Source organism: Oncorhynchus gorbuscha, linkage group LG20, assembly GCF_021184085.1.
Source record: "Oncorhynchus gorbuscha isolate QuinsamMale2020 ecotype Even-year linkage group LG20, OgorEven_v1.0, whole genome shotgun sequence".
In the NCBI taxonomy this organism is placed as follows: domain Eukaryota; kingdom Metazoa; phylum Chordata; class Actinopteri; order Salmoniformes; family Salmonidae; genus Oncorhynchus; species Oncorhynchus gorbuscha.
This window is the reverse complement of record NC_060192.1, coordinates 19,213,596-19,236,242: the sequence shown is the minus strand read 5'-3', so window position 1 is coordinate 19,236,242 and position 22,647 is coordinate 19,213,596. Positions and strand designations below refer to the sequence as shown.

The 22,647-nt window shown below is 41.8% G+C and overlaps 1 protein-coding gene across 1 annotated transcript in view; it reads right to left on the bottom strand.

The window, feature by feature from the left end:
* Positions 1–21,574, bottom strand: part of LOC124007256 (protein PRRC2B-like) — a 45,693-nt gene extending 24,119 nt beyond the window's left edge. The window contains 3 exon segments of the mRNA XM_046317687.1: positions 7,635–7,812; positions 11,604–11,780; positions 21,415–21,574. Of these exon segments, the coding sequence (XP_046173643.1) occupies positions 7,635–7,812; positions 11,604–11,718 (293 nt within the window). The 5' untranslated portion in view covers positions 11,719–11,780; positions 21,415–21,574.
* Between the last annotated feature and the right edge of the window lie 1,073 nt (positions 21,575–22,647).

The window sequence follows — 22,647 nt, the reverse complement described above, 5'->3', positions numbered from 1 at the left end:
AAAGAACCTGTTAGTTACAGGCCGTTTTGTGTGTTTTATAATAGATTACGGTGTTTTTTTTTTTTTACTGAATGTTCACAGCCAGTACTTTTTGAAAATATAAAATCTTTTTTTTTGTAGACCCCCCCAATCTACACACAATACCCCAAAATGACAAAAAAAACTAGGTTAGACATTTTTGCAAATTGATGGAAAGAAAAATCTGAAGTATCATATTTACATAAGTATTCAGACCCTTTAATCAATACTTTGTTGATACACCTTTGCCAGCAATTACAGCCTTGAATCTTCTTGGCTATGCCGCTACAAGCTTTGCACACCTGTATTTGGGGCATTTCTCCCATTCTTCCCAAGTTCTGTCAGGTGGGTAGGGAGCAACTTTGCACAGCTATTTTCAGGTCTTTCTAGAGATGTTTGATCGGATTCAAGTCCGGGCTCTGGCTGGCCCACTCAAGGACATTCAGAGACTTTGTCTGTGTGCTTACGGTCGTTGTCCTGTTGGAAAGTGAACCTTCCCCCCCATTCTGAGGTCCCGAGCTCTTTGCAGCAGGTTTTCATCAAGGATCTCTGTACTTCGCTCCGTTAATTCTTTCCTCAATCCGGAATAGTACCTGCTGCTAAAAAACATCCCCACAGCATGATGCTGCCACCACCATGATTCACTGTAGGGATGGTGCCTGGTTTCCTTGGCATTCAGGCCAAATAGTTCAATCTTGGTTTCATCAGACCAGATAATCTTGTTTCTGATGGTCTGAGAGTCCTTTAGGTGTCTTTTGGCAAGGGGGCTGTCATGTGCCTTTTACTGAGGAATGGCTTCCGTCTGGCCAATTTACCATAAAGACCTAATTGGTGGAGTGCTGCAGAGATGGGAGAACCTTCCAGAAGGACACCCAAGTCCACAGAGGAACTCCAGAGCTCTGCCACAGTGACCACTGGGTTCTTGGTCACCTCCTTGACCAAGAACCTTCTACCCCGACTGCTCAGTTTGGCCGGGCTCTAGGAAGAGTCTTGGTGGTTCCAAGCTTCTTCCATTTAAGAATGATGGAGGCCACTGTGTTCTTATGGACCTTCAATGCTGCAGACATTTTTTGGTACCTTTCCCCAGATATATGTGCTTCGACACAATACTGTCTTGGTGGTCTATGGACAATTCCTTCAAACTCATTGCTTGGTTTTTGCTCTGTAGGACCTTACAGGTGTGTGCCTTTCCAAATCACGTCCAATAAATTGAAATTTACCACGGGTGGACTCCAATCAAGTTGTAGAAACTTCAAGGATGATCAATGGAAATAAGATGCACCTGTGCTCAATTGAGTCTCGCAGCAAATGGTCTGAATACTTATGTAAATAAGGTCTCTGTGCAAATGTATAAACTAAAAAATAAACATCTAAAAACCTGTAATTGTGAAGTTCACATTAAAACAGTTGTAACTTATTTTTTTTCAAATATTTTTTATTGAACACACACAAGAATGGTGTATAGGTATACAAGACAGATATACAATTCTTATCTAAACATAAAAGAGCATACAGGAACAACAAGACCCAGAGTTCTGGGTGCAAAACAAATAATACAAAACACGACATACAAAACAAGGACATGTAGAAAGAACTGCTCGGGTGGCAGGGCTAGCACATGCTGCCCAAAGGTAGATTAAAATATTACAATTGAGAGTGCGTTAATAAGTACAAATTCACAGCGCCGACTCGTCCAAGTAGGAGAGGAAAGGCTGCCAGATTTGATCAAATGTTGATCATTTATTGTTCAGAATATATCTAATTCTTTCTAAGTGTACAGTGTTCGCCAATTCACTGTGCCATAATTTGGTAGAGGGCGTTTCCCTCCTTTTCCAAAACAACAAGATTAGTTTTTTTGCCGAAATGAGACCGTAAGAGATGTTTTTGGGGGTTGGTTAATCCGTTTAGGGACTCAGATACTCCCAGGATTATCAGAAGCGGGTCTGGATCTATTGAAGTCTCCAAAACTTCAGAGAGGATCCCAAAAAATTCCACACCAATAACCATGCAAGCTAGAGCATAGGGCAAAGCAGTGGAGTAGTGTACCCTGCGCAGCCTGACATTTATCACACGCAGGGGATGTTAGCGGCCCAGTAATAAAATATAACATTTGGGGGAGAGAGTCCTTCTAGCTTGGATTTACAGAGGTGTTTTTTATCTATCCTGTGGGTTTTATAATCCCAGATAAATTATCAAACCTGAGTCCAGTTGTTTATGAAAGGATTTTAGGTATGAATACTGGGATGTTCTGATATAGGTAGAGCAGTTGTGAGAGGAAGACCATTTTAATGGCATTAATTCTTCCAAGCAGAGAAATTGGGAGAGTTCTCCAAAATAGTATGTTTGCCTCGAGTTTTTGCATCAGAGGGGGAATTCTCTTTAAATAGTAAGGAGTATTTTTGGTAACTACAATTCCTAGGTAGGTACATTTTTCTGAAGATAACTTAACTGGGAGATGTTCTAGCCAGGTGGTGTTTTGCGACCGTATGGGCATTAATTCACTCTTGTTCCAATTTATTCTGTATCCCGAGAAGGTACCAAACAAATTGATCACATCAAGAATAGCTGGGATACTAGCCTGGGGTTCTGTTACATAGAGGATGTCATCTGCGTATAGGGAGATCTTATTTAGAGTATCTTTAGTATTATAGCCGTGTATTGCTGCATGAGATCTAAATCGTCTGAGCGAGCGGTTCGATAATTAGGGCAAAGAGCATAGGCGACAGCGCACAACCCTGCCTTGTCCCTCTGTAAAGGTTAAATCGGGGTGACAATGATTGTTAGTGAGTATTCTGGCACAGGGGGTCCTATATAAAAGCTGGATCCAATTTATGAACCCCTCTCCAATATTACATTTCTGTAGGACCTTGAATAGATAGGGCCACTCAACTTGGGCCAATCAACTTGGTCAAAGGCCTTTTTGGCGTCAAGAGATATGACGGCAAGGTCCACATTGGGTAACCTCTGAGAATACATAATGTTGAAGAGGCGCCTGAGATTGAAGAATGAGTTTCTGTTAGGGATAAAGCCGGTCTGATCCCAATGGACCAATTTGCCAATTAAAGTGCTAAGCCTGTTAGCCAGAGTATTTGCTAAAATCTTTTGGTCTGTATTAAGGAGATATTGGTCTGTATGACCCTACCTCTTCCGGATCTTTACCCTTCTTATGTATAACTGTAATGAACGCTTCATCCAAAGTAGAAGGGAGAACTCCATCCTCATTGGCCCGAAACAACATTTTGTGCAGGTAGGGAGAGAGCATGTTGCTGAATGTTTTATAGAATTCACCAGGGGATACATCTGGGCCCGGGGTCTTGCCACTCTTTAGAGATGTAATTGTTTCTCGAATTTTATCAAGAGATATTTCCTTATTCAGGAAGTTAGAATCTTCCTGGTTCAGGGCAGGAAGATTGTAGTCCTCCAAAAATGCCAGGAAACAAAGCAACCGAGAAGTGGTCTGTGGTTACCACCTGCAGAAACACTCCTTTATTGGGGGTGTCTTGATAATTGCCTATAATTTCCACCTGTTGTCTATTCCATTTGCACAACAGCATGTGACATTTATTGTCAATCAGTGTTGCTTCCTAAGTGGACAGTTTGATTTCACAGAAGTGTGATTGACTTGGAGTTACATTGTGTTGTTTAAGTGTTTCCTTTCTTTTTTTGAGCAGTGTATATACACATACATACAGAATTTTTTTTCCTTTTTAAGATTAAATGAAAAATTATAATATATATACACATACATGTACACACACGTACCCACACAAAAAATGCATATACATTTTTAGAAGATATGTATATACATCCATATGCACATATACACATAAACATTCATACCCCAGAATAACAATCTACACCGATTTAAAATATACACATACATAATACTAAAATGCTAAGAGAAAATAGTAATAAAGTACAAATAGTAATTATATGTATGCACACCTACACAGACACAAGCACTACAGAGGGCTGGTGGGAATCTAGTCGGGAGAGCGGCCCACGGCTAGACAAAGGCAGAACGGCACAAAACGTCAACTTGCTAACCAGGTGTCTGCGTCTGCCCCTTCCCAACCATCACCCCCATTCCCCTGCAAGCAATAAATAAATGGTATGGTAATAATAAATAACGAAACAAAACAAAAATGGGGGAATATAAGTATATCCATCCGAAGGTGTCAGTGATCAAACCTGGAAGTAAAAATATGCATAGCTCTGAGCACAGCCGGGATGAAAGTGAATTTAACGTTAAATGAGAGCTCTGACTGCCATCCATTGGTTTCACCCATTATGGTATAGTATGGATTCGAGTCCATGAGCAGACCCTAACACACAATGACAAGGCACTCTAACCTGTACGGGGGATTGGCGTATATTCCCAGATAAACTTCTCTGCATCCAAAACCGAGGAGAGCCAAATCTTCTCACCGGAAGGCGGGGTAATTCTTAGTCTTGCAGGGAAGAGGAAGGGGGGGGCGAAGATGGAGTTTGTAGAGTTTGGTCATGACATATCTGTAGTCGGCGCGATGCTTTGCCACATCGGGTGCATAATCCTCAGACACGGAATGGGTGCCCTTTATGCGACAGGTTGCCCCTCATTCGAGCTTCACGCAGGATAAGATCATTGGTCTTGAAACTGTGACAACAGATGATTACTGGGCGAGGACGTTGGCCCGGTCCAGGCACTGGGACAAGGGAGCGATGTGCACGGTTCAGCTGGGGATCCGAAGCCAAAACATCCAATCGCATTGAATCCTTCAATAGCTTGGCGAAGAAGTCGGTGGGGCGAGAGCCCGCCTCCATCCCCTCTGCCAGACCAACAACGAAGGTTATTAGGTCTGGATCGGCCCTCCAGGTCCACCACTTTCACAGAAAGCCTCTGCACACTATCCTGCAATGACGTGCATAGCTTCTCTAACTCGTCGATCCTACCAGTGTTGAATTCAGAAGCTTTCTCAAGGTCCACAATACTCTGGCCCATGCGAAGCGACCGTTCGAATGATGCTCTCGATTTTGGTGTCCAGTTCAGCAATAGTGGCCTTAAGATCCTCAGCTATAGCAACACGTAGCTCCCCCAAAGCCCGGGCAAGTTCTGTAAGTGTCACATTGTTGCATGTGCCTTCTGCCATGTCCGTCTCGTTGTTTAGTGGGGAGTAGGCCTCCACTGTTGATTTATTGTCCTTTGGCCGCTTACTACTCGGCATTTTCATATAAAAATTACAATCTTGTATTAAAAAGAAACGTTTGTTGTAAAAAGTGCCATAAAGTAGGTTAAATTAGATTATTTCGCAAAAAAGTTGCAGGAGCCTCTCACACACAGCTGTTCACTCCAACATGCTAGCTCCGCCCCCAAACGGCTGGGCTTTGGCTTTGTGCTTCTTCTTGGCAGTTAACTATGTTGAAAACCGACATATGGTAAGTAACTTCACTTAAAGCTAGATCTTAATTGACCGTGTTATGACGGCACATTTTTTTAGGCTCATTCTTAGCCTACAAAACGAGAAATTTGTTGGTAAAATAGACCACGGCGGGAAATGGAACACCCGACAAATTTGGGTAGATTTTTGGCATTGCTGGGTAAGAATGTCTTTCACCAGCCACGTTCGCAGGTAGTCACAGCATATGGGAACAGTTTAAATTACAAAGCACAAGACCTGAAACACTACTACAGTGAGACTTTGTCCTCGTGTATCTTGGCTAGTTACATCTCATTTTTCACATGCTAGTTTGTTTTTCAATATTAGTTTGAGCTACCAGCAGACATTTTCTGCAGACATTACAGAGGAGTGCCGTTACCATGGTAATGGCCCACCCCTTAAAGGGGAAGCTGACCATTGTCTCATCTAATGACTCAAATATTTGGGGATAAATTATGCATCGAACAGTCCAAAAAACTTTTATTAATTTATCATTAAAAAAAATCAATTTCATTGTGCTCCTAAATATCAACTTTTGTACTTGCAAACAAATTCTGCATTTGAGCCCTCCTGAACTAATAATAATGATAATAAATGAGCCTCATCACTCAGCATTTTGTGACAGGGCAGCCAATTTGTTAATTCTTGATGTTCAGTGGCAGAACTTTAACTTTTTACTATTGTATCGAAATGTATTTTAACATTGGTTAAAGACTAGTCACAAAAAATGAAATTTAGCAATATACACCCATTTACTTCTTACTAGTAATACATTTGTTTTTAGAAACAAAGTGTTCTCATACGATCATGATTTTGTGTAATAATGGGAGAACATTTGAGTGGCTGTTAGATTTTTATTTATTTATTCTACCTGCAACCGTGGCTGGTGTACCAAAAATGTAATTTCCCACCTTGAAAGAGATTTATCAGTTTCATATCGTTTTGGTTTCTTCAATCTATACTGAACAAAAAATATAAAAACACAACATGAATAGTGTTGGTCCCATGTTTCATGATCTGACATCCCAGAATTTATGTTTACGCACAAAACATTGTGCTGAAAGTTTGTGCACAACTTTAGTGAGCATTTCTCCTTTGGCAAGATAATCCATCTACCTGACTGGTGTGGCATATCAAGAAGCTGATTAAACAGCATGATCATTACATAGGTGCACTGTGTGCTGGGAATAATAAAAGGCCACTCTAAAAATATGCATTTGTCACATGTCTCAAGTTGAGGGAGCATGCAATTGTGGCATACTGACTGTAGCAATGTCCACCAGAGATTTGACCAGATAATTGATATTCATTTCTATACCATAAACCGCCGCCAACGTTATTTTAGAGAATTTGGCAGTACATCAACCGGTGTCACAACCGCACACCACGTGTAACCATGCCAACCCAATATCTCCACATCCGGCTTCTTCACTTGCGGGATCATATGAGACCAGCCACTCGGACAGCTGATGAAACTCTGGTCTTGCACAACCAAAGATTTTCTGTCAGAAACAGTCTCAGGGAAGCTCATCTGAGTACTCGTCATCCTCACTAGGGTCTTGACCTGATTGCAGTTCGGCGTCGTACCTGACTTCAGTGGAAAAATGCTCATCTTCAACAGCCAATTCCTGGAAACTGAAAAATTCCTAGTTCTTCCATAGCCTGCATATTCACCAGACATGTCACCCAATGAGCATGTTTTGGATGCTCTGGATCGATGGTGTACAACAACGTTTTCCACTTCCCGCTAATATCCAGCAACTTTGTACAGCCATTGAAAAGTCGGACAACATTCCACAGGCCACAGTCAACAGCCTGATCAACTATGCGAAGGAGATGTGCTGCACTACATGAAGCAAATTGTCATCAAACCAGATACTGACTGGTTTCCTGATCCACGCCACTACCTTTTTTATAAAAAGGTATCGGTGACCATCTGTATTCCCAGCCATGTAAAATCTATAGATTAGGGCCTATTGAATTTAGTTCAATTGACTGGTTTGCTTATATAAATTGTAACTGAGTAACATGTTAGAAATGGTTATGTTTATATTTTTGTTCAGTGTACATCAGTTGCTGATTGAAATGGCAAAAGTGCTGTGTCTACAGATGTTCAATCTCCAAGAAACTGTTGGATGTAACTGCATTAAAATCGGTTATTCAGACCTTTCCCAGGGTCCATCCCGGGCTCTCACCCACCTCTTTTGATCGGGTTGTTCCTGCTTGTTTGCCCATCCTGTTCCGTCTTTGGGCACGATAATCACGTTGGGGTCGTTTCCTTTGTTCTCGGACTTCAGGCTCGGCAGGTGAGCGGGTGGGGGCATGCGCCGGGCTGCGGCCACTTTGCCAAGACTCTGTAAGCCATGTCGCGGAACTGCTGGGAGGAAGAGGGGAGGAGAAAGAGGCGAGAGAAAGATGGAGAGTGGGAGTAAGAGTGGACACAGACAGAGGGAAGGATAGAGGTGGTAATAAAGCTCTTTGCAATTTTTTTGTATTGGTCAACCTTCATGAGCCAAGTCAAATCAAATCCTTGCATATATGAGTTTAAAACACAGAAGCAGACCTGGGTTCAAATATCTTAATTACTTGAACATACATTTCGAAGTATTGAAACATATTTAATTTAAAAAGACAAGTAGTTGAATATTGGAATGCATTTGGAAATACACTCCTATGTTAGTAGTTGATTTGGGACATATTTGAAAGTACTCAAATACACATTTCCCTCTCTCGGTGAAAGACTATGCCTATAGCTTACAAAACAATTTAAGTCAAAGTATGATATATTTGGGGTTGAATTGGAAAATCCAAAGTGGTAACTTCAGATATTTTCCGTGCCAATGCAGCGTTTCTCACCTATGATATCACGTGCTAATACTTTTCAGTCTGCGTTTCTTTTCAGGGCTGGGTTTTAATTGAACGTTACCACCCACCAGCATGGCATTGTTTATTAAAATCAGAAACACCTGCAAAGTTAGTCTTTGTGAGTTACAACTGAGCAATATAATAGATCATTTTTGGCTGAGCAAAACAGCATTTCGCAGTAGCATCCACTTGGCCACCCGAGCCATGGAGCTAATTAAAATGGGGGGCAAACTTGTGTTTTTGCACCTCCACTTTTTTTGTTTATAGCAGAAAGTTATACATTTCATTTTATGAACATATACAAAACTAGACATAACATACAAAGTGATGCAAGTCATTTCCTATGTTCAATGACCTGGTGCAGACAGTATCAGTGATGCTATTTTGCAGGCTCAGTCAGTCCTGATACAGGATTGTGTCGTTGTAGTGTGAGAACTGCCAAGCCATTCAGTTAAGGCTAATACAAAACAATTTGCATTACATTTAGTGGCATGTCATTAATACAAAATAAACTAAATAACAACCATAAACTAATCTCTTGACCTACCGTCTTTAGCCCGCAAGAAAAGTGGACAATGAGAACACTCCACAACCCTACTGTATATATACTGCAAAATATGAATGAAGTATTTAGGATATAACACAATTAGGCTTCAGTGGTAGGATTTTAAACACGCATTTTTTTTGTGGGGGGCGCACATGCCTATGCCACTGCTTAGAAGTAAACATTTTGGCACTTAATCTGCCAACTTGCTAGCTAAGTGGCAAGATCAAGTTTCTTGGTTACAGCAGAGAGTGCCCTTTGGCCTCTGTGGTCCATAGTGAAATTATCAAGTCACATGTGCGAATCAGATTAAATGAAGAAAAAAATTCTAGCTAATGAATGAATGAAATAACAGCGTGAAAAAGACTTCAGTTGGTAGTTAAAGTGGTCCCCACCTCTCCCACAGAGGAAACCAGGAGACTCCCCAGCCAGCATCACTGCTACACTTCTCCGTCCCCAGTTCTGAAAACTGACATCTGCACAAACATTGTTCCCAGCCCACGAAATAAGCCAGCAACCCACTTGGAGAAAGCGCAGTGCAGCCGTTAGACCATACAGGAAGACCATACTACATAACGTTTTTTTCTGTCTTTTCTTGGCTCCAAAGCTCTGACATGTCAACAATTGTGTATTTTAATCTGTAACATATTGGTGTAAAGCTGCCAGTCATTTGCGGAGATACATCATCATCCGACATGCGAAAGTCCCATGCACAGCCAGGCTGGGTTGGTCGTCTCATGCAGACAAATAGTTGAAAGGTGAATGGTCCAGGATGAACTCTCCAATGCCAATAACATACATAACTAGGACATTGCTGAAAAGAGGAGCGAAGACCAGCACCCTGCAGCCTGTTCCCTTCAGGAAGGCAGAAGGGACCCTCCTTACGTATGATCTCACTGACAGTCAACCACACTGTTGTAACTCTCCTCTTCGCCCCTTTGCTCAGAGATTGCAATCTCGTTTTCACAACATCGCAAGGATTGACTGTCACAGCTGCAGTAGAGCCAGCCAGACAAAGAGCAAGGCACAGTAAAAGGGTGCCGATTCATCTCGAGAGGGCTGGCCCAGCCAGTGGAGGTGGGTGAACAGCGGGAAGTTGACCAAGGAGACAGGAACATCTCTCATGAGAGTGGCCCCGAGCCCTGCTCCCAGGCGATATGGGTAGCGGACACCACCCTGACAGTAGGGTTAGGACCCACGTTGTAGGACCTGCTCAGAAGATAGATCGTAGCGGTCAGTAGATCAAGTGCAGATGAGCTAAATAATATGTCAAATTATCAAAATATTTTGTTCTTGTATGTAAAAGTATCATCGGTCTCATAGCTGTGAAATGAATTATCATAAGGCATTGGATAATTAGTCAAGCTTCACTTATTTTTAAGCTAGTCTGTATGGAAAAAAAAATATATAACCATTTTAACATTGTAAAATTGCATGTGTGAAGGCCTCCCGGGTAGTGCAGTGATCCAAGGCACTGCATCGCAGTGCTAGCTGTGCCACCAGAGACTCAGCCGGCAGCGACCTGAAGGTCCATGGGGCGACGCACAATTGGCCTAGCGTCATCCGGGTTAGGGAGGGTTTGGCCGGTAGGGATATCCTTGTCTCATCGCGCACTAGCGACTCCTGTGGCGGGCCGGGCGCAGTGCACGCTGACAGGTCGCTAGGTGTACAGTGTTTCCTCCGACATTGGTGCGGCTGGCTTCCGGGTTGGATGCACGCTGTGTTAAGAAGCAGTGCGGCTTGGTTGGGTTGTGTTTCGGAGGACGCATGGCTCTCGACCTTCATCTCTCCCAAGCCCATATGGGAGTTGTAGCGATGAGACAAGACAGTAAATACTAACAATTGGATACCACGAAATTGGGAAGAAAAAGGGGGTACATTTTTTAAATACAATTTTTTTATAAAAAATTGCATGTGCAATGATTGCATTTTGGAACCCCACTCCCCCTAAATGAATGGTTTTGACCACAGTCCACTGGATTGGTGCAGCTAGAAAACACAAGTGTCTATCTCATAATGAACATTCCACAAATGTGTTTCTATTTTGTGCTGTTGTTACATTTGTATTGGTGTTTATTTTCGCACCTGATGTGCTCAGGGTGTTGTTACATATAATTTGCAACGTTCATCATGAGCAAAGCCATTGTAGCCCATCATTTCACTTTCCCCTAACTTGGCATTGCTGTAGCGCAGCCGGATAGCCTGCCAGCAGCCAAGGTTGCACTGTGACCATTACAATGTAGAAAAACGTGTAGTCCAAACCATTCAACAATTTGGCTATCCCTATTACCAGAGCTTCATCTTATTCTTTCTATTTCCATGGCAGTTTCCCGTCCACAATTTATGTAAGATGCCAAAACAAAGTCAAAGATACTGGTTTCCCCTAGTCACCTGTGGCTAAGTTTTCCCTAAATGCTTATGACAAATCCAGCTCCAGAATCAGTCACAGCCTAGACAGCTAATTCTTTGAATAGGGTGTAGCAACAAAATATATTTGCTTGCTAGATAAGGTTAGCATGCTAGCTAGCTACACTGACAGAAGTTAGTGCTCTGTTGTTATTTCTCCACACCATGTGGAAATCACCACAGCGTTCCCAGCCCCAATTTGTGAATATATGAGAATTTCCACTATAGGACAGAAATTAAGTTGAAATAGAGGAGGCATTTCCCTATGATTGGGGCCTTTAAGTAACAAATACAGATGTATTTGAACCCAGGTCTGCACAGAAGTACTTGAAAAATAATGGACAATGACTTACCTGCGGTTTTATGAGTTTCTATAGACTTTCCCTTGTACTTATCAAATAGGCTGAGTGAGGAATACTTGCTTTTCCCATCCTTGGACTTGGTTATTTGCCCCAAACGATCGGACATTGCGATGTAATGTCATCGAGTATGGAAATGTTTCTATGCGCCTCTTGCTGTGCCTTCTTTTACTGAAGAGAAAAAAGAGGAAACTGTTAGCACACAAGCCACACCAGCTTAGAATTGGAAAGAACGTAATATTACTATTCAATCTATTCTAAAGTGTGACAAAAAAAGGCAACATACCAATCTTAATTCAATTACCCAAATGCAATGTTTAGGTTAATTGAGGTCATTTGTAAAGTATCTATGCATGGATAAACCGCGAGTAGCAGCAGTATAAAAACAAAGGGGGGGTTCAATGCAAATAGTAAGGTGGAAATTTATTCAGTTTAGTTGTTAAGCAGTCTTCTGGCTTTTTATTTCCCAAAAGAAGCTAAATCCCCTTTGTTGTTTCCTTGACACGATACTAACGAGTATCGCTGGCCCTAACTGTGATGAGGCCTATTGTAAATTGTGAACTGGAAACAGTGTTACCCTATGTGAAAGAACATGAATCTTCAAATACCGGTAGGCCTGCTGAGTGGTCTGACTGACCAACCAGACATTGATGCTACTACCTCTTATAAAAGTAACTTAGTAGGCTTAACATTACATGAAACCCACTAAAGGAATCAACATTGCTACTTGGGTCATATTTCTTTGCAGTTGCTAAATGAATATAGGGGAAACACTGACGTCGCATCATCTCAATACAGTGCTCCACGAGTGCACTGCATTTATGGTGATATTTTTGCAATGAGCGGACACAGCTAACATTTTCTGAACATTTGAGAAATGTGTCTGATCTACCCCATTCCTTCCTATTAGGGCTGACCTATTAGTCGACTGGTCGATTGTTTGGTCGACCAAGATTTATTTTGCCCGAGGAGTAGCAAAACATGTATTTTAATTTTTTATTCAATAGAAAAAAGTATCATGGTGTACAATACACCCGTCTGATTGGCTTTGGTCGGAGTTGACTGATCCATTACGGAGGCACAGTCTATCAGTCTAAGACATATGCTACCGAAATTGTATATGGTGATATTACATAAGAACAATGGAGCAACACTAATAAAGAAATATATTTTATAGCAAGTGTGTTTCTCCCGTGTTGGATAGTGGTCACTGTGTGCTGTTCAGAAACAAAGTTAACCTTGTGTTGAGAACAATGCGCCGAGGCAGCAGCAGAATGAAGAGATGAGAAAACAGCCATTGCCCTATTGTCTAGGAAAAGCCATTGCCCTATTGTCTAGGAAAAGCAAGGATAGAAGAAACTAACCTAATTAGGCCTATAATCAATAGCCTAACTGTAAAATGTGCCTGGCTTTATAAAATCAAATTATTCAGACCACCTTGATTTTCTCCACATTTTGTTAGGTTGAAGCCTTGTTCTAAAATTGATTACCCCATAAAGACAAAGCAAAAACAGGTTTAGACATTTTTGCAAATGTATTAAAAAATACACAGGAACATCACATTTACATAAGTATTCAGACCCTTTACTCAGTACTTTGTTGAAGCTGTGTGCTTAGGGTTGTTGTCCTGTTGGAAGGTGAACCTTTGCCCCAGTCTGAGTTCCTGAGAGCTCTGGAGCAGGTTTTCATCAAGGATTTCTGTACTCTAGGCTGTGCATCTTTGCCTCGATCCTGACTAGTCTCCCAGTCCCTGCCGCTGAAAAACATTGCCACAGCATGATTCTGCCACCACCATGCTTCACCGTAGGGATGGTGCCAGGTTTCCTCCAGACGTGATACTTGGAATCCAGGTCAAAGCATTCAATATTGGTTTCGTCAGACAATATAATCTTGTTTCTCATAGTCTGCGAGTCTTTGGGCAACTTTTGGCAAACTCCAAGCGGGCTTTCTTGTGCCTTTTACTGAGGAGTGGCTTCTGCATGGCCACTACTATAAAAGTCAATGGTGGAAAAATGCAGAGAAGGTTGTCCTTCTGGAAGGTTCTATCTCTACAAAGCAACTCCAGAGCTCTACCAGAGTGACCATCGGGTTCTTGGTCACCTTCCTGACCAAGGCCCTTCTCCCCACGATTGCTCAGTTTGGCCAGGCAACCAGCTCTAGGAAGAGTTGGTAGTTCCAAACTTCTTCAATTTAAGAATGGAGGCCACTGTGTTCTTGGGGACCTTCAATGCTTCGTAAATGTTAAAATGTGCAACCAGGGGGAAAAGAACTCTGGACCACCTATACTCCACACAGAGATGCATTCAAACCTCTCACTCGCCCTCCATTTGGCAAATCTGACCATAATTCCATCCTCCTGAATCCTGCTTACAAGCAAAAATTAAAGCAGGAAGCACCAGTAACCAGATCAATAAAAAAATGGGCAGATGAAGCAGATGCTAAGCTACAGGATTGTTTTGCTAGCACAGACGGGAATATGTTCCAGGATTCCTCCAATGGCATTGATGAGTACACCACACCGGTCATTGGCTTCAACAATATGTGCATTGATGACATCCCCCCCAGTGACCGTACATGCATACCCCACCCAGAAGACATGGATTACAGGCAGCATCTGCAATAAGCCAAAACCTAGAGCTGACGCTTTCAAGGAGCAGGACTCTAACCAGGAAGTTATAAGTTTATAAGAATCCCGCTATACCCTCTGAAGATCCATCAAACAGGCAAAACATCAATACAGGACAAAGAGTCGTATCACACCGGCTCCGAAGCTTGTCGGATGTGGCAGGGCCTGCAAACCATTACAGAATGAAGGGAAGCACAGCCGAGAGCTGCCCAGTGACACAAGCTAAACTACTTCTATGCTCGCTTCGAGGCAAATAACACTAAAACATGCATGAGAGCACCAGCTGTACCGGAAGACTGTGTGATCGCGTTCTCCGCAGCCGCTGTGAATAAGATCTTTAGACAGGTCAACATTCACAAGGTCGTAGGGTCAGACGGATTATCAGAACGTGTACTGCAAACATGCACTGACCAACTAGCAAGTGTCTTCACTGACATTTTCAACCTCTCCCTGTCCGAGTCTGTAATACCAACATGTTTTAAACAGACCACCATCGTGCCTGTGCACAAGAACACTAAGGTAACCTGCCTAAATGACTACTGACCCGTAGCACTCACGTCTCTAGCCATGAAGTGCTTTGAAAGGCAGGTCATGGCTCACATCAACAGCATCATCCCAGAAAAACTAGACCCACTCCAATTTGCATACTGCCCCAACAGAGCCACAGATGCAATCTCTATTGCACTCCACACTGCCCTTTAATAGGCTATTCATTGACTACAGCTCAGTGTTGAACACCATAGTGCCCTCAAAGCTCATCAATAAGCTAAGGACCCTGAGACTAAACACCTCCCTCTGCAACTGGATTCTAACGGGCCACCCCCAGGTGGTAAGGGTAGGTAACAACACATCTGCCGCGCTGATCCTCAACACGGGGGCCTCTCAGGGGTGCGTGCTCCACCGTCTCCTGTACTCCCTGTTCATTCATGACTGCATGGCCAGGCATGACTCCAACACCACCATTAAATTAGCTGATGACAACAGTGGTAGGCCTGATCACCAACAACAACGAGACAGCCTATAGGGAGGCGGTCAGAGACCTGGCCGTGTGGTGCCAGGACAACAACCTCTCCCTAACCCTGATCAAGACAAAGGTGATGATTGTGGACTACAGGAAAAAAAGGACTGAGCACGCCACCATTCTCATCAACGGGGCTGCAGTGGAGCAGGTTGAGAGCTTCAAGTTCCTTGGTGTCCACATCACCAACAAACTAACATAGTCCAAGCACACCATGACATTCGTGAAGCGGGCACGCACGACAAAAACCTATTCCCCCTCAGCAGACTGAAAAGATTTGGCTTGGGTCCTCAGATCCTAAAAAGGTTCTACAGCTGCACCATCAAGAGCACTGGTTGCATCACTGCCTGGTATGGCAACTGCTCGGCCTGACCCGCAAGGCACTACAGAGGGTAGTGTGAACGACCCAGTACATCACTGGGGCCAAGCTTCCTGCCATTCAGGACCTCTATACCAGGCGGTGTCAGAGGAAGGCCCTGAAAACTGTCAAAGACTCCAGCCACTCTAGTCATAGACTTTCTCTTTGCTACCACACGGCAAGCGGTACTGGGGCGCTACGTCTAGGTCCAAAATACTTCTAAACAGCTTCTACCCCCAAGCCACAAGACTCCTGAACATATCAAATGGCTACCCAGACTACTCGCATTGCCTGCCTGCCCCCCCCACACCACTGCCACTCTCTGTTGTCATCTATGCACAGTCACTTTAATTAACGCTACCTACATGTACATACTACCTCAACTAACGGGTGCCCCCGCACATTGACTCTGTACCGGCACCCCCCTGTGTATATAAGTTATTTTTTACTGCTGCTCTTTAACTTCTTTGGGATAGGGGGCAGCATTTTCACTTTTGGATGAATAGCGTGCCCAGAGTGAACTGCCTCCTACTCAGCCCCAGATGCTAATATATGCATATTATTATTAGTATTGGACAGAAAAAAACTCTGAAGTTTCTAAAACTGTTTGAATGTCTGTGAGTATAACAGAACTCATATGGCAGGCAAAAACCTTCCAGAGGAAGTGGGAAATCTGAGGTTTGTAGATTTGAACTCAGCCCCTATCGAATACACAGTGGGATATGGGTTATTTTGCACTTCCTAAGACTTCCACTAGATGTCAACAGTCTTTAGAACATTGTTTCAGGCTTCTCCTGTGAAGGGGGGGGTCGGATGGGAGCTGTTTGACTAAGGCGTCTGCCAGCAGCCTCGTTTTCAGTCACGCGCATTTCACATGAGAGGTGTCTCTCATTCCATTGCTTTTCTACAGACAATGGAATTCTCCAGTTGGAGCATTACAGAACATTTATGATAAAAACATCCTAAAGATTGACTCTATACTTAGTTTGACACGTTTCTTCGACCTGTAACATAACTTTGTCCGACTGGACCTGAACGCGCTTTTGGATTTGTTTACCAAACGCCCTAACAAAAGAACCTATTTGGACATAAATGATGGACATTATCGAACAAAACAAACATTTATTGTGGAACTGAGATTCCTGGGAGTGCATTCTGATGAAGATCAAAGGTAAGTGAATATTTATAATGCTATTTATGACTAATGCTGACTGCGCAACATGGCGGATATTTATTTTGGCTGGTTTGGGCTCTGAGTGCCGTTCTCAGATTATGCTTTTTCCGTAAAGTTGTTTGAAATCTGACACAGCGGTTGCATTAATTTGAGGTGTATCTAATGTTCCATGCATAACACTCATCAACATGTATAATGAGTATTTCTGTGAATTCATGTGGCTCTCTGCAATATCACTGCATGTTTTGGAACTACTGAACATAACACGCAAATGTAAAATACGATTTTTGGATATAAATATGAAGTTTATCCAACAAAACATACATGCATTGTGTAACATGAAGTCCTATGAGTGTCATCTGATGAAGATCAAAGGTTCGTGATTCATTTTACCTCTATTTGTGCTTTTTGTGACTCCCCTATTTGGCTGGAATAATGGCTGGGTTTTTCTGTGAGTTGGTGGTGACCTAACAATCGTTTGTGGAGCTTTCGCTGTAAAGCATTTTTGAAATCAGACACTGTGGCTGGATTAATGAGAATTGCATCTTTAAAATGGTGCCTAATACTTGTATGTTTGAGAAATTTGATTGAGATTTGTTGATTTGTATTTTGCACCCTGTAATTTTATTGGCTGTTGGCGAGGGTTTACGCCAGTCCTAGACAGGTTAATTACTTGTTACTTTTCTCTCTCTTATTGTTATCTGTATATTTTTTAAACTGCACTGTTGGTTAGGGCTCATAAGTAAGCATTTCACTGTAAGGTGTATTTGTTGTATTTGGCACATTTGATTTGTAATGTTTTGGTACCCTTCCCCAGATCTGTGCCTCGACACAACCCTGTCTCAGACCACTACAGACAATTCCTTCGATCTGATGGCTTGGATTTTGCTCTGACATTGTCATTATGGGGTAGTGTGTAGATTGCTGTCAAATTGTTTTTATATAATGCATTTTAGAATTAGGCTGTAATGTTAAAAAAAACATTTTTTAAAGTTAAGGGGTCTGAATACTTTCCGAAGGCACTGTATTTACAGAAATAAGACAGATCCTGTTTCTGTTGCCTGTGAGTTTTGTTTAATGGCCGACTGATTCCGTGAGCACCAAGCCTGATGCAACATACCAAGTAAACAATTTCACAAATTCCGGTGTTTTAAAAATCTTTGATTTGCTGTAAAAAAGGCTTTACACTTTTTTTCTCAATATAACTGCCCTTTTCTGTGCTATTTTCACTTCCAAATTTTCAGAAAACTATTTTTAATAATGCTCATTTTTCTTGATCTCCTTATCATTATTTTACTGTTATGATCACAAGTAATGGCATTATCATTAGTAGGCTTATTATAGCAGCCTTGTATAAGCACCATTGCACAATAGTGCATAAGAGCTTTTTAGTCTTAATACGGCAACTTAACCAGGCCTATATTTCAATACTTATATAGGCTACTGTTTCAATCAGTCATTCATTCGTTCATGACTTTCACACAGCATACGAGTCACTCATTATTTGAAATGCAATCAAGCATTTTAGTTTTTACATAAAAGTTAAGCGAGGCTTGAATAACTAGCGGAAACAAATAAACCTTTCCATTACAGAAATTGTATTCCCGAATGAAAGCGACTGCTTTTAGTTCTTGCTGTAACAAAGGCTTAACAAAAAACTTCACAAGACTCTCTGGTACGCTCATAATTCATTGTGTTTTTTAAATTTTACCAGTAAGAAAAATGCTATTGTAATCTTTTCAGCACACATAATATGCACGCAGCACATGCCCCTTACGTTAGTTTTCTTGATCCCTAGGATTTCCCACAACTAGTCACATTTTATCCACCATTCTGAATTTCCCTTTACCTCCTGAGCAGCCAGTAAACAGTCCCCCGTTTAAGGTTTATTTATCACATCCTCTGCATCCATCTTGCTGTCACGGTGTTCAAAGTTTGTCAATGTGATTATGATATGCTATAGGTCTGGCCCTATTCAGTCAGGATTAGTTTCACTGGGGGAGGTCGAGTAATGTAATTATGTGCACAAGCACAAAACACCACATCTGTCATGTTTACATGGCAGGAGAGTAACAATTCCAGCCAGAATAACCTACTGTTTTTTGGTGAATTCCAAGGTCCTCTGATAAAACTAGTCCTTTGCTAAATCGACAGCCCTGTGTTTTGAGAGTTTATTTATACATTTGACAGGTGTTGCTTGTGGTTTCCACAAGAATAACTGATTCGATAAATTGAACTAAATGCTGCACATAAGCTATATGTATGGCCTACATGTAGCTTATAGACTTTCAGTGAATGCTTTTGCTTACATGTTTTGTGCGTATGAATTGAATATGGCAAAATACATCAGTAAAAAAATAGAGCCTATTTAATTCAATTATAAAGTTCACTTTCTTAACCATAGCCTTTTTTTACCATAGCCTTAAAACACATCTCAAGTGCAATTACACCGTTCAGCTAACATTTGAAGGCTGGGGGGCATTTAGGACGTACTGCGGATCACACTACTACTAAAATATAATGGCGACGAAACCAAGCTCAAGTTACCAGTGGCCCTATCACCTGGACATGTTGAAATACTGTATCTTCACGCCTAGAATAAAAACCTCCAATTTATTGAACAGAAATAAGAATTACAGTGAGCAGTTTGGAAAAACTTAATCCCGTCTGAAACGTCTTCTGGAATAACGGACATTTTAGTAATAATTAAATAGCCAGCGTTCGCTAGTCCCGCGCGAATAGGTCTTTGGTCACGTGCATGCGATGAGAGCAAGTGTTGAGGGAATAGGGGAAGTTTTTCAGAAACAAATTAGGGATTTCGGTAGCAAGACTTTTCAGTCAGAAATGGCTGTAATTATGTTGCAGCTTCAGCAACACGGTCAGGACGATAAACACTGATGTTCTGTGGTGGTCGCTGCAGCAGGGAGGAGAGACAACGGGTGCTAGATTGCTCAAAAGAACAGACGACTCTTGGTGGACGAAGATTTTTTAGTTGGGACACCCAAACTTACTTTTTTTTTTTTTTAAATGCTGAGGAAAAATTAGCAGGTCGAGAATAAGTCAACCCTGTTTCCCATAGACACTTTTTTTGTGTAGCTCCCATTCAATTGAATTAACCTCTAGGTAGGAACATGTGTATTAAGTTGAACATGCTCTTCATGAAATAATGTTAAAATTAGGTGAAATGCAAAGCTATTTTTTTTTATAGCAAGTTACACTTCTGAAAAGGGCAAAGAATTGGTGAAACGACCCTAATATTAATCTCCAATTTCATAACCCTGGACAACATGGGCTTGGTAGGATTACAGGGATATTGGTATCTACAGTACCAATGATCCGTTTTTCAACTCAATACCCCCCCTCGCATAAATGCAGTGTAATGTACGTTTAAAGCTCTCTACCTTGTAGCAAAATGTGTAGTATTGCAGGATATTAGCGTAAAAGCTGCAACAAAGAATCTCTCTGCCCCATGACAAAATGTGTAGTATTGCCGGATATTAACTTAGAAATGGCAACAATAACAACCTGCTTTATGATTATTTTTTTAATTGCAGGAAATTCGCTTGAAAACAGCAACATTTCCCTGATGCCAAGACTCAAGTGGCTGGCCTTAAAAATGTTCCTTATTGTATGCTATTTTTCTATCAACTTTTTTATGAGGGGGTATTTGATGAATTTATTATCACAAAAGGGGTCCCCGATCCCAGAAAGTTGGAGAACCCCTGAGTTAGCCTACAAACAGAAGTACATTTCTATAGCCTAGCTGCTAGCTAGCTGTTTGTGCACTAAAGTGGTTATGCAAGAAAAGCTAGCAGTCACAAATATTTTCAAAGGGAATAAAAATACATCAGAAACAAAACGGGTTAATCGCAACAGAATTTAAGAATAAAAACGTAGGAACACAGCTACCTAACCACAAAGGCCTGTTTGCTGTGGCTAAACCATTATTCGTTTGCTAGCTAACCATTTTCTGCTTATTCTAACTAGCTATTGCAAAACATTGTTGATACTGGTTACCTACGCAATATTAGTTCAGAGGGGTTTAAACCACGGACAAGTCAAATTTGACAGTAGACATCTCTGCTGAATTAGCTAGCTCGTAGTACGCGCTTGGTAGTCTGCCTAGTATCACTGAGTATGTAAACATTGATTGCGTATTTTGTCTGCGAGTTCGTGGGGAAACAAATTGAAATGGCCATTAGTTCTTAATCAAAACCACAATGATTAAGTATTGATATAATAACTCACATTTGAGTCAAAATAATAACATTGACACCAAACTGGTTTAGCTCGATTTCAAGTTAGCTAGTCTAGCAACTAACGTTCGCTAGCTACGATTTCAAGACGGCCAATCAACTGAAGTTCCTGTCTGGAATTACAAAAACAAATCCCAGAAAATGCAGCAATTTGGCGTTTTAGAGAACACATGAAACCCTTCACTTTCAGGTAACAGTAGTGCACAAACGAACCATTATTATAGCAGTTTGCCAAATTTCAGGACCACGGAAGGCGGCGATGACTATAGGACAAGGCGATTAAAAATGGCTGCTGCACAGAACAAAGCAACAATAAAACTGGTCAGTTGGTGAAGTCCCTGCAAAACAGTTCACACATACATTCATAACTCACCGATTTTACTTGTTATTATTTATTGTGATCAATAATGACGATTTATTTCCGAAAGATTACGTTGCTTCAAAGGATGGCTGGCGATTGTGCTGCCTATTCTTATTCTATTTTCCCGTTCACTTATGTTGTTGGTGGGCAACCTACCCGGCCTGAAAATGAAATTCCTTGCCACAGACAGAAGGGGTAACCCAGACGCGCCACAGGGGCTTTAAAGCTGAAGCATCCGTTTAGAACGTTCTCACCACCAAATATGGTAGTGAGAGGAAGTGCAGTCGCGAGTAGTGGGAGAGGACGGAACTAGTAGAAACTGGACCGATATTCTGCTAATTTTCTCATCGATTAAACATTTGCTCTCAATAGATTTACTGTTCTCAAAACTAGAATGTGTTATGAATACAGGGCACTAGGTATAGACTTCACACTTTAAAAAATGCGTTGTTCAGAAGGAGTGCAAGGTTGAATTGAATTTGTGCGCACGCGCACTTCACAGAGTAGGCATTCCGAAATATATTTTACAACGCGCCAATAGGATCTAACTAGCTTGTGCATGGCTTTGGCCACCTCCTTGCTTGTTCAAGCCACTATGCTTCATTTGCTCCCGCTATAAACGACACAGATTAACTATCTTGGGTTAATTATAAATATCTTTGTCCTTGCTCTCGTCGACTCTGGTGTGGCTGTACACGGATATGACGTGCAGGATGTAACAGCGACACCTGGTGTCCAGAGCCATATATTTAACAGCTTTAGACCGAGCATTTCATAAGTGTCAAATGCTTTTATTGACAATTACATGAAGTTGATGCAAAGAGTCAATATTTGCAGTGTTGACCCTTCATTTTCAAGACCTCTGCAATTCGCTCTGGCATGCTGTCAATTAACTTCTGGGCCACTGATGGCAGCCCATTCTTGCATAATCAATGCTTAGAGTTTGTCCGAATGTGTGGGGTTTTTGTTTGTCCACCTGCCTCTTGAGGATTGACCACAAATTCTCAATGGGATTAAAGTCTGGGGAGTTTTCTGGCCATGGACCCAAAATGTAGATGTTTTGTTCCCAGAGACACTTAGTTATCACTTTTGTCTTATGGCAAAGTGCTCCAGTGCTGGCACTTTGCCATTTTGAGCACTTTGCCATTTTGTCTCATGGCAAAGTGCTGGAAAAGGCCTTGTTCGTCACCAAACTGATCCTGGATGGTTGGGAGAAGTTGCTCTCGGAGGATGTGTTTGTACCAT